This window comes from Cetorhinus maximus, chromosome 34 (assembly GCF_964194155.1).
Source record: "Cetorhinus maximus chromosome 34, sCetMax3.hap1.1, whole genome shotgun sequence".
In the NCBI taxonomy this organism is placed as follows: Eukaryota; Metazoa; Chordata; class Chondrichthyes; order Lamniformes; family Cetorhinidae; genus Cetorhinus; species Cetorhinus maximus.
In genome coordinates this window covers 10,684,251-10,699,341 of record NC_135912.1, presented here as the reverse complement: position 1 = coordinate 10,699,341, position 15,091 = coordinate 10,684,251, and the positions used below count along the sequence as shown (strand labels likewise).

Here is a 15,091-nt window from a genome sequence, read left to right as displayed (position 1 = left end):
TAATTACCCTCTTGTTACTGAAGAGCTCAGGTGGAACAAAGCTCCAGACTGGGCTGGGCCTAATGGTTTCTCATATCAAGGAGATATGAGAAAGAGGAGACCTTAACCACTGGTTGGACTAGACTTTGTGAAGTGAGCTGCTCACTTCACATTGTGGAAGGTGCAACCCCAGCTCTTCTTACCATCTCGCAAACTCCAAACCTTTCATCCACATTCTCCCAGGAGGGAAATCTCAATCTGATCATTGAAGATTATTCTCCGGGTGGGGTGCCTCTGGTCTCTGCTATAACAGAGGCCAATATTATGTACACAGTTAAAGCAGGAAACGGAGTCGATTATGCCGAATTGCTAACACTTGCAAGGGACATGTTCATGCATTCAGTGGCATTGTCTAACCAAAAGCCCCCGGATCAGGTAGATTCATCAGCAGGCAGCCTCTGCCAGTGTCTGCAATCCACATTACCCAGAAACAGAACCTGCTCGACATGAACTCTGACAACTGGTGTTCATATTTATCAAAAAAGCAGCATAATGTACAAAAATTGTCTGAACATTATCACTAGACCATGAAAGTTATTTGGCCTACTGTCCTCTCCCTGTAGTCCCATATAATTCTCCTGTTCCAAGTTTATCACCCATTTCAGGCAGGCCTCACTTCTGCTTAGAAACCCAACACCAGTCCCCCACTATCGGGCAATAGAGAAACCCAAAAAGGTTTCTTAATACACAAACAACTCCATGCTAATTGTCATGAGTTGGAGCTATTACAGCAGCCAAACTGTCTTGCAATATTTCAGGCCATGTTGTCGTCACCAACGTAGCTGCTATGTTCCCCAATGTGCACAGCAAGCTCCAACAGGTGATCTGGGCCAAGGATAACTATTGGCCTGAGGAACAAGTACAGGGAGACAGCCAGCCAAGATTGTAGATTTAATTAGACTTTTATTTACTTAGCAACACATTCAGACACATCTGGATTTAACAGTATATACCACAGCCAGAAGTATGACACTGCTCACCACAGCTGCACCAATAGCCAGCAACACTATCCAAGGAAACTTCCTGTGTGTTCCTGGAACAAGATGAGAGATATAATTCAGTCAGAAATTAAAGGCAACAGGAAAAGTTGAATTCAATCATTGTAGAGAACGAGACTAATCTACATCTGTGGAAGTTTAAAATCACATGTTCTTATGGGGAAACTAGACCCAGTGGTGAGGAGAATGACCCTAGAGGAAAGTCATGAAATGCCACACACTAATCCAAGTCCTGACAGGAGTGTGTCTATAACTCTGAAGGACAAGAGTCCAGTAAAACCCAAGTACAGACAAGAACCCAAAATCCATCCCTCAGAATGGCCATCGTTTGTAGAGTGATATTAAACACCCAATGGTTTGCTGCTAGTGAACCACCAGTGGCTGGAGCTTTTACTACAGCTCAAGTCAACCTTCCCCTTCAAAAATTGGTTCACCTCAACCACATGCCCCACACTGGATTACCACCAACTTGCAACCCCAAACAATCGAGACATGGTCACTTACCATCACTGGTTTCCTTGTGATCTGAAGACTGGATCATTTCAGGGGTGAGGATGTTTATAGGTCCGGATGATACAGCACTGTGAAGCTCTTGGGCAGAGTGGCTAATGGTGCTGCCTGGGGAGAAAACCATGTACAATGAGTCAGGCAGTCATACAGGAGGCTGTTCAACTGGATTGTAATTAAAAATCAACAGGCCAGAAGCTCAAGGTGATGAATGGCTAAAGGATGCCACATATCATGGATACTGCATTAACCATTTCTATTCACATTCATCCTGATTTGGTGGTGGGGGTAGGAAGTGAAGATAGAATGCAAGTAGCAGGATATGAAGTGCTAAATATGTAGTCAGTCGATGTTCAGGGGCACAGCTCGTGGTGAATACCTTACCTCCTCGCTTGCCAGGGGCACATCTCCTTCCACAATGAGAACCTGGATTGCTCAAGTCACAAACTGCTACGTTACAATGGAAATAAACCTAGGAGAGAAAGGCCATAAAACACCATCACCAACCAGCAAGGATAACCATGACTATTCAGCAGTTGTCTCCTCAAAGCTTACCAGGCCTTGCAATCCATCAGAATTATTGGAGGCAAGGGTTTTGACTTCAAACCTCTTCAATGAAGAAGGATTCTTCACATCCCTGGTGATCACTGGGTGGAAGGTGGTCATGTGGGTATCCATGTGGTTCTCACATCTGGAGAAAAGTAAAATCTTTATACTAAAGGCAGACTGAGAGAAGGCTTAAATTATACCATCAGTCCAATAAGAATAAGCTAATAGGAAGTTACATCCCATTTAATGAGCGACATATAGTTCAACTCACTGTTCAGCAGGTTCAACTCCTGAAATTAACCCGTTTCAAAAATTGGAGCTCATTCTCATTGGAGAGAAGAACATGGGAGTTAATGCTGCAAGATTAAGGGGATTGACAGGGTAGGTGATGAGGATGTTCCCTCAGTGTGGGGAATCTAGAGGGACAAAGTATCAAAATACATCTCATTTAAAAAGGAGGAAATTCTTAGTCACAAATCTTTGGAATTCATGATTTGAGAGAGCAGGGGAAGCAAGGCGATGACAGAGTCTGATCATCAAGGGGTCAAAGGTTACAGAGTAGGCAGGTGATTGGATCAGCCATGATCTTACTGGACAGTACAGCATACTGTATATGTTTAGGTCAGGAGTCCTGAAGAGATTTTAGGTCCATGACCACAGCTGATAATGTGGTCTGGACAAGTTAACCAGCTTTCCATTGTTTCCAGAACTCCATTTGACAAGGCCCCATTTAGATTCCCAAATCTAGTAGGACCTCTCCTCCATTTTAATCCAGCTGTTGATTCTGGCAGTGGTAGTTAGGTTTTTAAACACGGTAAATAAAACCCAGTTAATATTGTGATCCCACTGCATTGCTCCATGTAGTTGCTATCTGTAACATCACTTACCCATCCACAATGATGTCCCACTGTGGCTGTCCCACCATCTTCACTGAGCCTGTTGCCCAACAGTTTTCCAGGAACAATTCAGCATTAGAGCTCTCATTGTGGAGTTCAATCTCAAAATAGAGAGGCTGTGTCATGTGGACACGTATTGGGTAGTCTTCATCTTTGTAAAAACTGGTGTAGGTTAGATCTGGCAAAAGAGGGAAGAGACTGAGATAACTAATTGGTATTGATCTCCAACTGGTGATCAATCTCCTTCAATAAATAATAGCCCTAAATGGAGGCCATGCAGAAAGGAGATAGGAATTAAAATCAAGTGGAACATGTTACTGGTAGTTAACCAGGCAGCAGTGTTGAGTTCACCTCAATTAACAGACAATTGTATTGACTTGACCAGCCCGAACCCCTTAAGGTGTTTATTGTTCAAGGTGTTACATAAGTGCAGGTTGTTCTCAGAAAAGGCACTATTACTATATTGAAGCTTGTACCAGTCCCAATTTTCTGGGAATCAATACCTCGTGCCAGCCTTGCGTGCAGATTCAGAACTTCACCTAGAGAGAGAAGGAAAAGGTGTTATGCAGCAGGATCTAAATGGCAGGTTGGAGGCTTTGGATCATGGTTTTCACTTACTTTCCAGCATTTGCCTGACTAGAGACAAGTCATCAGGAAGCCCAAATCCTGCAGGGAGGTGACCAAACCGGGCCCGGATGCTCAGGGTCTCATTGATTGGGTAACGACACAGGATGGTCAGTCTAATGGAGACAAGAAATCCATACAAGCCCTGAATGAAGTCACCTAGTACAAGGTTTCTCATCCCAATCTCCTCAAGCAATTAAATTAAAGTGCATTAGCATGCAAAACATCCAGTCTCCATTATACCATTCATCTCCTATAGCCTTGCCACATACAATAGCTGGAGTAGTGAACTAAACTAGCCATATAAATATAGTGGCTATCAGGCAGGTAACTCACCCGACTCCCCAGAGCCTGTCCAGCATCTACAAGGCAGGAGTGTGATAGAATACTCCCCATGTGCCTAGATGAGTGCAGCTCCCACAACACTAAACTTGACACCATCTAGGATGAAACACCTGCTTGATTGGCACCTCATCCACAAACATTCACTCCCTCCACCACTGACTGTGTACCATCCACAAGATGGTGTAGCAACCCACTGAGCCTCCTTCTAAGCCATGACCTCTACCACTTACAAATGGCAGCAGACATTCCTCTCCAAAGTCACTCACCATCCTGACTTGGAAATATATCACTCTTCCTTCACTGTCACTGGGTCAAAATCCTGGAACACACTCCCTAACAGCACTGTGGCTGTACCTACAGCACAGGCACTGCAGTGGTTCAAGGCAGCTCACCACCACCTCCCCCATGCCACTAACTGCTTGCCTAGCCAGCGATGGCCAGATCCCATGCAAGATACCTATTTAGACTCAAAACACCAGCCTACCTGTAGTCAGGATCTCTGGTTATTACAGGGAGATCAAGTGGTATTCTCTCTTTTGGGTAAGAGATGTCATTTTCATAAATGATGAAATCCTTCGTGAACTGGAAAGGAAAAATTCTACATTTAAATGTAGAGAGCAGGAGGAAATCTGTGCAGCTTATTCTGTAAGAAATATACTCTAGAATAAAGGCCAAGGGACGACCCAGTATCTTGGAATGGAAGCCTTTCTCCCAGCTACCTGAAGCAAACCCAAGGGAGACAAGCAAAAAGGTTTCTTTTAACCAAAGAAAATGGTCTTGCTACTAGTGAGGCAAACAGCTCAGCTAAAAGCCATTTTCCCTTGTAGTTAGAGAGAAGACCATGCTGATTGGGTTAAATGAAGCAGAGGAGGTAGAAGGTGCAGGGAACAAATGCTGGTATAGTGGGACTGAACAGCCTGTAAGACAACTATAAATTTATACATTAGTATTGTGTTTGTGACTCCTCAGATACTGAAGTGGTCCAAGTCCAAAATGGAGCAAAAACCTGGACAACATCCAGGCTTGGATCAAGAAGTGATTTTTGTGCCAGGAAATGACCATCTCCAAGAAGAGAATCAAACTAGTCACTCCTTCATATTATCCCATGGCCAAATCCCCCACCAGCATTGACCAGAAACTGGACTAGCCATTTAAATACTGTGGTTACAAGAGGTCAGAGGCTGGGAATGATGCAGAGAGTAACTCACCTCACTCCCCACCCCCCCCCCAAGCCTGTCCACCATCTACAAGGCACAAAAATCAAGATTGTGGTGGAATACTCTCCACTCGCCTGGACAACTGCAGCTCCAACAACTCAAGAAGCTCGATACCATTCAGGACAAAACAGCCTGGTCGATTGGCACCCCATCCACTCCCTCTAGCAGTGACATTCATGGACTATAGCAGTTCAAGGCAGCTCACCAGCACCGCCACCTCCTCAAAGGCAATAAATGCTGGCTGAGCCTGTGATGCCCACATCCCAATACTGGTGTATAGCAGTAAACTGGAGCTAAGCTATTGGGGCAGGAGGTTAATTGTTCTGCTTGACAAGCCAAAGGTTTGACAGTTATGGTATTAGAATTAACATCTTGGTTGTTAGGCTAGCCTATGTCAAGTGGACGTTAAATATGGCAAGCAGGAAGACGTGACAATGGTGAAAATCCAACTGGCTCACTTATCTTAAGTAAAGACCTCACTTGAGAATGAACCCAGAGACTGCCCCCACTCAGGTGAGGTAATTATCGTCTTGCTTCTTTCCCCATTAAGGGAAGGGGTCTTGCCAGTACACATGGCAATAACCATGTTGAGGATCCCTTCAAGAGTAACTTGCCAAAGAGGTAAATTTACCCATCCAATGGTTCCACATGAGTTGATATCAAACACAAAAAGTGCCTTCATTCCATCTTGTTCTATGGGTCCACACGCTGGGTCTCTCAGCGCCAGTTTCTCAACATCAATGTTTGGAAGTGTGACTGTGGACTGGACAGTGACAGCAACAGTACCATTTTGAAAGCACACTGGAAAAACCACAAATTAGGTTACAATGACTTGCATCACCCAGATTGTGCAATAAACAGTTAGCAGCAAGAGGTGCTACTCCTGATAAGATGTATTTCATGTTCTACAGAAAGATGGAATTACACAAATCATACCAGGAGGCTTTAGATTTAACACTAAGTAGAAGCTTCATAGAAGGGACTTCTGGACAATTTACACATCATTTGAATGCAGAATGGAGAGAGACCGGCTCTTGCCCACTTACCCAACACTTCCTCATGAGGGATGGAGAAGGTACATTTTACTGTGAAGCCACTGTACACCTCCAATGTCTGGTTGTCCTTCAATTTGAAGTCAATCCTAGCTTGCAATGTATTGAGAGAAAGTGCCTGAAGAAATTCAGAGTTGTTATGCAGCTAAATGTAGTGCAGCCAAGTCTTAGACATGTGCTATGTACTGAAAAGTTGAAGAGTTACCTCATGAATAACTCCTGGTGAGGAAAGGGGGACTGCCAGGTAAAAGTGGGTTCCATTTTCCATGGTCATGTAACCATACACCTGAGCTAGTTCAAAACTAAGCAGCTCATCAGCAAGATAAGGAAGCCAGTAGTGATCCAGATTGCCGTGCTTCAGTAGCAGGTAGAGTGCAGCATCTCCACAGTAGCCCATCATAACAGGAAGCACTGAAAAAAGAACAAAGACATTACAGAAGGCCAGCAGCCTGACATTTCCTCCATATGAGCCTACTGCCAATCAGCATATCCTATTCGCTCCTCCCCAACACCATGTATCCAGCTTTTTCTATCCCCTCTCCCCACCCAAACAAAGGAGGGAACCCTAGCTATGATAGATAGTTCCTCATTATCACTGATCTGGGTAATGAAGCTTCTCCTGGATTTTTAGTGACTTGTATTTAGAGATCAGGAGCCTCCAAACTGAAACATTCAAGCCATCATTAAGTGAATCCATGCATTCACTTTGATTGAAGCAGCCCATTGGAAGGTTATGATTCTGGATGAGATTCAAAGTATACTGGACAATTTTGAATAGTGATCACTTGAAACTCCGTCACCTCAAGTACAGCTAAGATGTACCCCATGTCCTGTTGGTGGACAGAATGAGATAAGTGACTCTTGCACATCCATCCAGCACTTGAGGCAAAAAAACCCATAAAGTTATCCTTTTCTCAAGGTCATTAATTGTAGCTTCAAATTCTCCTGTTGATTAGGGAATAACCTTACAAGGTGTAGCGTTCATGGTTTAAGCTAACATACTCACCAACATCATGCACATCAACTGTTATTACCACTGGGAAAGTGAAGACCTCATCTGGTATCACATTGAAGATTAAAGTTATATTCATTGTGTATCTTCTGATGTCATCATAGAGATACTAGGAAATTTAACAGTGTTTTAGTTTGTACAGAAAGTTAGTTGGATCTGCAATAACAGAGTCAAGGATCAAATTTAAGCTACACTGGTAATTGCCATGGTCTGCAATCAAAATGAGATCCTAAGCACCATGGCTATGGTAATGGAATGTGTACAGAGGTCACCAGGTCAATACCACCCATGCTGCAAGTGGCTTTTAGTCAAGAGCTTGTACAACAGGTAAAGGGAACAATAGTTGATGCTAACAACTCGTGTTGAGGATAAGAAACTCATGCCTCCACATGAGGAAATACCTGCTGTTTTATGAAAGGTGCTCCAAGATCAATCACTATGGTGAAGCCAATAGAAGCATTAGGATAGACAATAGGGTCAATACTGTAGCCATGTCTCTTCAGCTCATCTACAGAGAGATTTCTGTTAGCCACGGTAATGGATACCAGCTCCACATCAGGAAGGAAGGGTCCCACTGTGATATTGAAGTGTTTCTTGGGATGAGTGGTGTCAGTATCTAAAAAAAGGGAAAAAAAAAAGGATTTTAGCTCTAGGATATTACATGGCAGCTAAATTGTTCAACTTCGTTTTGAAGCAGATTGTCAGGGCAATTTAAATCTAACCTGTCCCCATCAAGAAACTGAGCAATTCTGAAGTTGCCAGTGGATTGTACTAGTCAGTTTGGGGGCCCTAAACCATTCCATGGACTGGAGCACAAATGGAGTCATGTCAATATTGACCAAGTGCTGCACTGATATTTTTTGGCCAAAAAGCTTCATTTGTCACCACAACTGCTCCCTAGCACCACCCCTCCCCTACCCCCCACCACTTGTCTAGATGCGAGAATGCCCACTACATTACCTTGAAGATCCTGGGATCTTACTGTCCTGGCCCAATCGTGATCTTAACCTCCCACAAACGGACAATGTGATGTCTTGGTTATGTGCTTCATGGTGTCTCAAGTACTCCTGTAGCCAGTGAGTCTGGGAAGGCATATGCTCAATGGAGGAACACTCACCAATGACATTAGGAACTCTAGGAATGAAGGGAGTAGATGCCAGGCGATATATTCTGTGCTGAGTCAGTTCCTGTAGATGGTCTAGCCATTGATGCTCCAGAAACAAATGGATGTTGTAGATGAATCCATAGGTGTTGTTGATTACATGACTCTGGGAGGATAGAAAGAGGGTTAATATGGTTACTGTCGAGGGAATGCCATGTTAATGTAGTCATTCATTGATTCAAGTGATGCTTACTGATATTCCATGAAGGGGCTAGATCATTGGCTTGGGAACATTAAGGGCTAATTGAGCAATAATAGCTTCAGGCCTAGGTAACTGAAAGGCTGGCCATCAAGTTTAAAAACCATGCAGATGGAGTTAAAAAAAATAATATATGAAGGAAGGTTAACAATTTTATAGCAGTGAGGTTTGTACCAAGGTAATTCAAGAAACACTATTGACGGAGTAGTGGTTACAAGGTAGACACATCCTACCTTGGTCAAGCCTCCTTCTGCTCCAACTGGGATAGAAATGGCTATTACAGAAATGTTGATGTACAGCTCATAACCCCTCTTCGCCAGAGTGTCATCATCCAGAAACTGCCCATCAATTCCCATAGTCACCATGTCTGCCGTTATATTGGCAGGAAATACCAGAGGATTCAAAATCCTTGGGGTGGGCCAGACCAGCTGGTCGTTTTTCAAGAATGCGGGACCTGAAAGAATCGAGAAGTAGTTTGGTCAGTTCCAAATACATCCGAGGCTTCTGGCTGGGAGGAAATTGGTACAACTAAAGGATTGTCACTGTGATACTCCAGGATTGGCTAATGCATGTCTTAATTCATCATAGGAGCCAAATAGTCCAAAATTAAGTGATATGTGGAGCTTCTCAACTTACCAACTGGGCAAGCAATTGTGCTGTCAACTAGTAGGATCAGCCATCTTTGCTTGTAGAACACTGTTGCCTTAATGCTTTCAACTGGCATGTTGTCAATCTGAGATAAGAGGAGACAGGAGACCAATTAAACTTCATAGGCTTTAAAATGAGCGAGTGCAAGATGCATTGGAGAGTTCAGAATGGATACAGCAGGGAGAGGGTTAATGGTCTCCACTCATTACAAGCAGTATTTCCACCATTGGTACTTCCAGTAACTGGATCAGGTGCCATGGCTCAGTGGACAACATGCACCTCCGAAGCAGAAAGTTGGAAGTGGGAGTCCCAGTCCAGAAGGAGCAGTGCTACAATTTGGGTGACATGTTAAGCCAAGGTCTGCCCTGGAGGTTGGGCCAACATTTCCTCAGTTATTAAAGTTATCCAATTGTTATTGGGAGTTATAGCATATAGTGGTGGTAGGGGACTTATGGAGTAGTTAGTTAGATCAACATGGAATCAGTGGTATTCCAGGAATGGATGCAAGCTGGTTTATTCCCACACCTCTCGACAGTTGAGCAGCTCAATAGAGAGAGAAACCTGGTTCATAATCATTGGCCTAGTTTGGGCTTTATGCTGATGTCACTTACCATTACAATGCTGGATTCATTGGATTTGTAAGGGGCTCTGAACACAACTCGCGAAGCAGTCGTGTTAACACCATATCCAAGAGCATGAGCTTCTGTGGTTGTCATAGTCTTGAGCTGTGTGATCTCCCCTTCAACCACTTGGAATACAATCTGCCAGACTGAGGTAATGGCCTCTTGAGCCTAGGATGAAAAGAGAGATTTGGTCTGGATTTAGACTTTAGATCCAGCACTTTCAAACTCAGATCACACTTAAAACCAACCACCAACTCACTGATTTTTTGATAGAAAACCAATAGTAAAATTCCTTTCTCAGGACTATGCCCAGGGAAGAATCCTGTAAACATGAATACAGGAATTCTCCACATCTGCCATGTGCATTTTGCATGCCAGCCAATGTTTCCTACATTAGTGAAACTAGACTTCAAAATTACTTAGTTGGCTATAAACATGACATGTCTGGTGCTTGTGGAATGCAAGTCACTTCCCAAGTTCTGAAGCATTTCAATTTTCATTAACCAACAACCCTTTCACACAATGCATTTCAGATCAGTTTTTAAGCTAAGAATTGTGTATTCCCCTCCGGCTCTTGCCAATTTTAAATTGTTCCTCATCTATTTTAAAAGCTCTTCAATTTGAAGAATGTGGCTTGATTAATATCTAAACTAAGTATAGTTATGATAGAGAATTCAAATTTGAAATCTTAGTAAGGAATTGAGGGAACACAGCAAGGCTATTGATGAGTGGGTTGTTATACATGCCTCATGCTCATAGTGAGAAGGATACTTACTGCTGGTATAACTGCTTCCCAGTCCTCAATCTCCATTTGTTCCTCAGCAATACCAGGGAATAATCTTCTAACAGAAACCTACAGGAAAGAGAAGTCTAGTGATCAAAACACCAGGCATTGTTTCTATGCCTCTTTTCAGTGGCAACCGGATGGTTGTAACTTTAAAGATGCCCAAAGGTTCGGTTCTGTCAAAGATCAGCACTCACTAGATGCAAGGGTGGCATTTAGAAATTTGATAAGGATTGAAAATCCTACACTGTCGGAAACCTGGGTGTGCCCATTCCTGAGGGAGAGTTAACAGCCATCAGGAGAGATCAATCATGTTGGGGCAGGTGAAAGACTGACCAGAGGTCCTTCAAAATGGAAGACAAGTTGTTTAGTGTAAACATTCAATAATGATTCAGGAGAAAACTTCACCCAGGGAATGGTGAGATGTGGAACTCTAGCACAGGGAGAGTGGAAGTTAGATAAACATTAAGGAATTGAAGAATACACCATGGGGAAAGAGATGGAGGGATAGCATAAAATGGTGTTGGGCCTAGTAGCCCATGTATTAATGGTCACCTAGTTCATGTTACTCAAAGGTTAGCATTTAATATGACTTGGTCAAATTTGTGTCTGACAGATCAAGTTAATTAATACAAGGTCAGGCTGTAATGAAAGATGACATTCCAAAAGATACTATACAGGAATATTACCTCCATATAGTTCTCTTCACAAACTATTTCCCTGGAACTCCATTGATATCCAAGTCCACAGGTCATGGAGAAAGAGTAAGTGGAGAAGAGACCAGGAATGAACTTGTTCTCAATATTTAAATGAATGTTGAGTGAGAAGGTGTCATCATTCTAAGGATGAAACATGGAGGAATGAAAATTAAACTTCAACATGAAATGGTTTCGTTAAACAAACTCGGGACAGTCCATTAGAAGACCAAATGATTTGTCTTCGATTCTAGAACGGGCATTACTGATATATATATTGCCCATCCCATTGATGGAGAGGGTAACTAGTGGCTAACCACTTCAGAAGGCAGCCAGAGTTAACCACATTGATGTGATAACAGATTGATGTCACCACAATCTTAGATGGAGAGTTCCGTTAACATAGTCTCCAGTTTACAGCTTGCAGTTCAAGCAGGGGGTGGTGGGGGGGCGGGGGGGCAGCACGCAGGCCATCTGCAGTATCTAGATAGGGAAATTCTAGAATGATCTCCAGGACCCTTTTCCTGTGCATTATGGTACAGCTCAATTAAAACCAAGCAAGTCCTTTTCCTATGAATGGTCATTTCAATCCCTCATGGGGGATTCTAGCTTAGATAGCCCTCAAATAAACCCTGCATCTCCCACCAACTATCCAAATAGAGGAATCTATATCCCCAACTAGAGCCAGTTAGACTTGCCCAGTTATTCACACTTCCTTTAGAGGGTGTGATGATCCTTCAAGGGAGGGACATTGGATGGATTTCACCAAAGGGTTCTGCCCTTCCATCTCCCCAATGGATGGAGTGGGTTACATGGAGGAGATACATTCTTATTACTGCCCAACCATCCTGTAGTCATGTCAGGAGGCTCCACCACCCCACTATTCTCCTGAAGAGACATTACTCACATCATTCTGAACCAAACAGGCAAGGAAAGAAGCTCGGATCTCTGGATTCCCCCATTTATCGGAGGTGACAGTGAAGCCACACATGGCTGTAAACTGAGGAGTCAGAGGAAACTTGTTTCTAGAATCATCTAGAGAAAAAGGAGATGGAATAAACAGGATAAGGAATAAACAGGATAAGGGCAAAGAGTTGCTTCCAGTCAAGTGCCCAAACTATGTCAGTGGATACAGTTTAAAGTATTTAAAATTGCTAGTGACCAAAATTCTAGTGATTTTAGGTCATGTCACTTAAAGTGAGCATCACAAATTCAGCCTGTTCCATTGTTCAATAATCAGTTGATTTTTAAACAAATCTCATTTGCCCACCCTTATTACTTGTGTAGAAAATCTATTCCTTCATCCTCAGCTGAAGGTTCCTGTGTGAACAAGTGCTCCCTGACATCACCCCTGAACAGCTTGGTTTTAAATTTCCTCCCCCTGGTTCTGTAGCTCCCACATCAGGGGAGGAGTATCATAGAGCACATTTATTATTATTTTTAAATCACCGTGATTAGCTCACCCAATAACCTCTAACTCGAGGGAATGCAAGCCTAGCCTGTGTCACCTGTCCATGTAATGTCACCTTTGCAGCCCCGAAATCATTCTGGGGCATCTACACTGCACCCCCTCCAATATATCCTTCAAGGTGTGATGGTGAAACTACCAAACTCCACACAAATCCATTCCTACCCTCATATTCCATCTTCTTCTAGAAGGCAGCCAACATTCTAGTGGCTCTGGACATCTTTTGTACCTATTCATTCACTTGATGTGATATTTTCATACACAATTCTTGTCACTTTTCCTTCCCCAGTTTGACACATCATTTAGAGCAAGTTATCAATTAATGCCAAGGTGGCCATTCAGCCAGGATCACCATCACACTAACAGGCTGGATAGTTTTAGGACGAGCTTACCACTCGCATCAATGTTCCAGTTTCGGGAAAGCAAAAAGCTCTTATCAATCCAGATGTAGAAGTAACGATCTCTGCATTCTCTTTGGACAGCTCCTTCAGAAAGAGATCATGTAAAAATAATTAGCATTTGGTCAAGGCAGCTCATGGACCTTCACTAATCTAGAGTCAGATCAAAGGTTTGATGTGTAGATGGGGATAAGGGAATGTGTTTTAGAACACCTTAGTCTGAAGTATGTTTGCTGACATATTGGGAATTAAGATCAACTCAACATCCCAAAGTGATCCACACCCAAGACCATGATTCGATAAGGCCTTCAGAATTATATGTGCAGCATTCCACAGAAAGGTTAAAACCAGGCAAATTCAGGTTCAATGTGGAGAATTTGTTGAACTTCAGAAGTTTAGGCTCAAATGAATGGTTTCTTCTATCACCTGAATTCAGTCAAAATAGGACATATCATCACAGGATGAAGGAACATTCAATGTTCCTCACTGGGATACAGTTAGATGCTAATACAGGTCAGAACTAAGGCAAGCATCTCGGGAACAACAAAGTAGATCCAAAATTCAGAAGAACCCTTGAAGATGCCTCAACTCAGGGATAGCTCATTACCTAGAGAACAAGCCAAATATCCAGCCAAGGACAAGCTATATTGAATCTAGAAAGAAAAGGAAGCAGCTTACCAGGGGGTGGGTCTGTTTTCACTTCTGTGCTCAATGTTGCCAGGAGCAACAATACTCTAGTTAAGGGAAAGAGAAAAATAATTTACTATTTTATAATCACAGGCCAAAGCAGATCAGGGCCAACAGGAAACACTCACCCTAAAATTTGAGAGTTCATGGTGTTGGCCCAATCCAAACCAACCAGTCCACCACACAATGTTACCCACTTCACAACAGGGGAAAAAAATCAGCCACAAAGGCACAATGTGAACTCACACACTTGACTGGTATTTAAACCATTAGGCTCCAATTGACCAATGATGAGCTTTCCCTATTTGGTGTTGGGTAGCAGGTAATTCACAGGCCTTCAGTTTAGGCCTCATTAATGGGCCAACTTCAATTGGACCAATCGGGGATTGGGGGAGGGGTGGTTCTGAGGGCATGTCACCTGACAGAAGCCAGTACAATTAATACAACAAAACATCTTACCTTCTCCCAATGGATTCAAACAAGTACGACCGAACAGAAACCTCATTCACACTCGGCCCACAACCCCCAGCCTTTTTTTAAGGGCCGCAATTAATAAAAGGAACTTAATTGTCAAATAAACTGAGCAAATTGCAATATTACTAAAATAAACAGAACTGCATTTATATAGCACCTTTCACAACCACAGGGTATCATGGAGCATTTCAGCCATTGGAGTACTTTTGAAGAGCAGTGGGACACAGCATCCAATTTGCACACAGCAAGTTGCCACAAGCAGCAATTTGATCGTGACCAGGTCACCTGCTTTTGTGATGTTGCTTGTGGATAAATATTGAGGCAGGATGCTGGGGAGAACTCCCCCTGCTCTCTTTGCAATAGTGGCTGTGGGATATTTTACTCCCACCTGAGAGGGCAGACGGGACTCTCGGTTTAATGGCTCATCCGAAAGACACCATATGTCTGAGAGAGCAGCATTAAATGCATTCTAATCCTAGCTCATTTTTGGGACTATTCTGGATGAGGTATACTCCTCAGATGAAGCGGTATTGTCACTGGACTAGTCCAGGGACCTGGGATAATGCTCTGGGGACTCGGTTACAAATCCCACTTCGGCAGATGGTGGAATATGAAAAATCTGGAATTGAAAGTCTAATGATGACCACAAAACTATTGTCAATTGTTTCAGAAACCTGTCTGGTTCACTGATGTCCTCTAGGGAAGGAAATCTGC

The 15,091-nt window shown here is 43.1% G+C and overlaps 1 protein-coding gene across 1 annotated transcript; it reads right to left on the bottom strand.

The window, feature by feature from the left end:
• Positions 1-922: 922 nt before the first annotated feature.
• LOC144671720 (uncharacterized) lies at positions 923-14,051 on the bottom strand. Its single transcript, XM_078533732.1, has 23 exons — positions 14,032-14,051; positions 13,895-13,950; positions 13,211-13,303; positions 12,258-12,385; positions 11,345-11,494; positions 10,647-10,724; positions 9,860-10,039; positions 9,237-9,333; positions 8,834-9,054; positions 8,357-8,507; positions 7,641-7,855; positions 7,234-7,348; positions 6,433-6,638; positions 6,222-6,345; positions 5,807-5,976; positions 4,443-4,540; positions 3,608-3,729; positions 3,493-3,528; positions 2,981-3,167; positions 2,100-2,235; positions 1,929-2,016; positions 1,542-1,655; positions 923-1,072 (listed from the first exon to the last, which is right to left on the bottom strand). The coding sequence occupies exons 1-23, from the start codon at positions 14,049-14,051 to the stop codon at positions 963-965; spliced, it is 2,895 nt and encodes a 964-aa protein (XP_078389858.1). The 3' UTR covers positions 923-962.
• Positions 14,052-15,091: the final 1,040 nt, after the last annotated feature.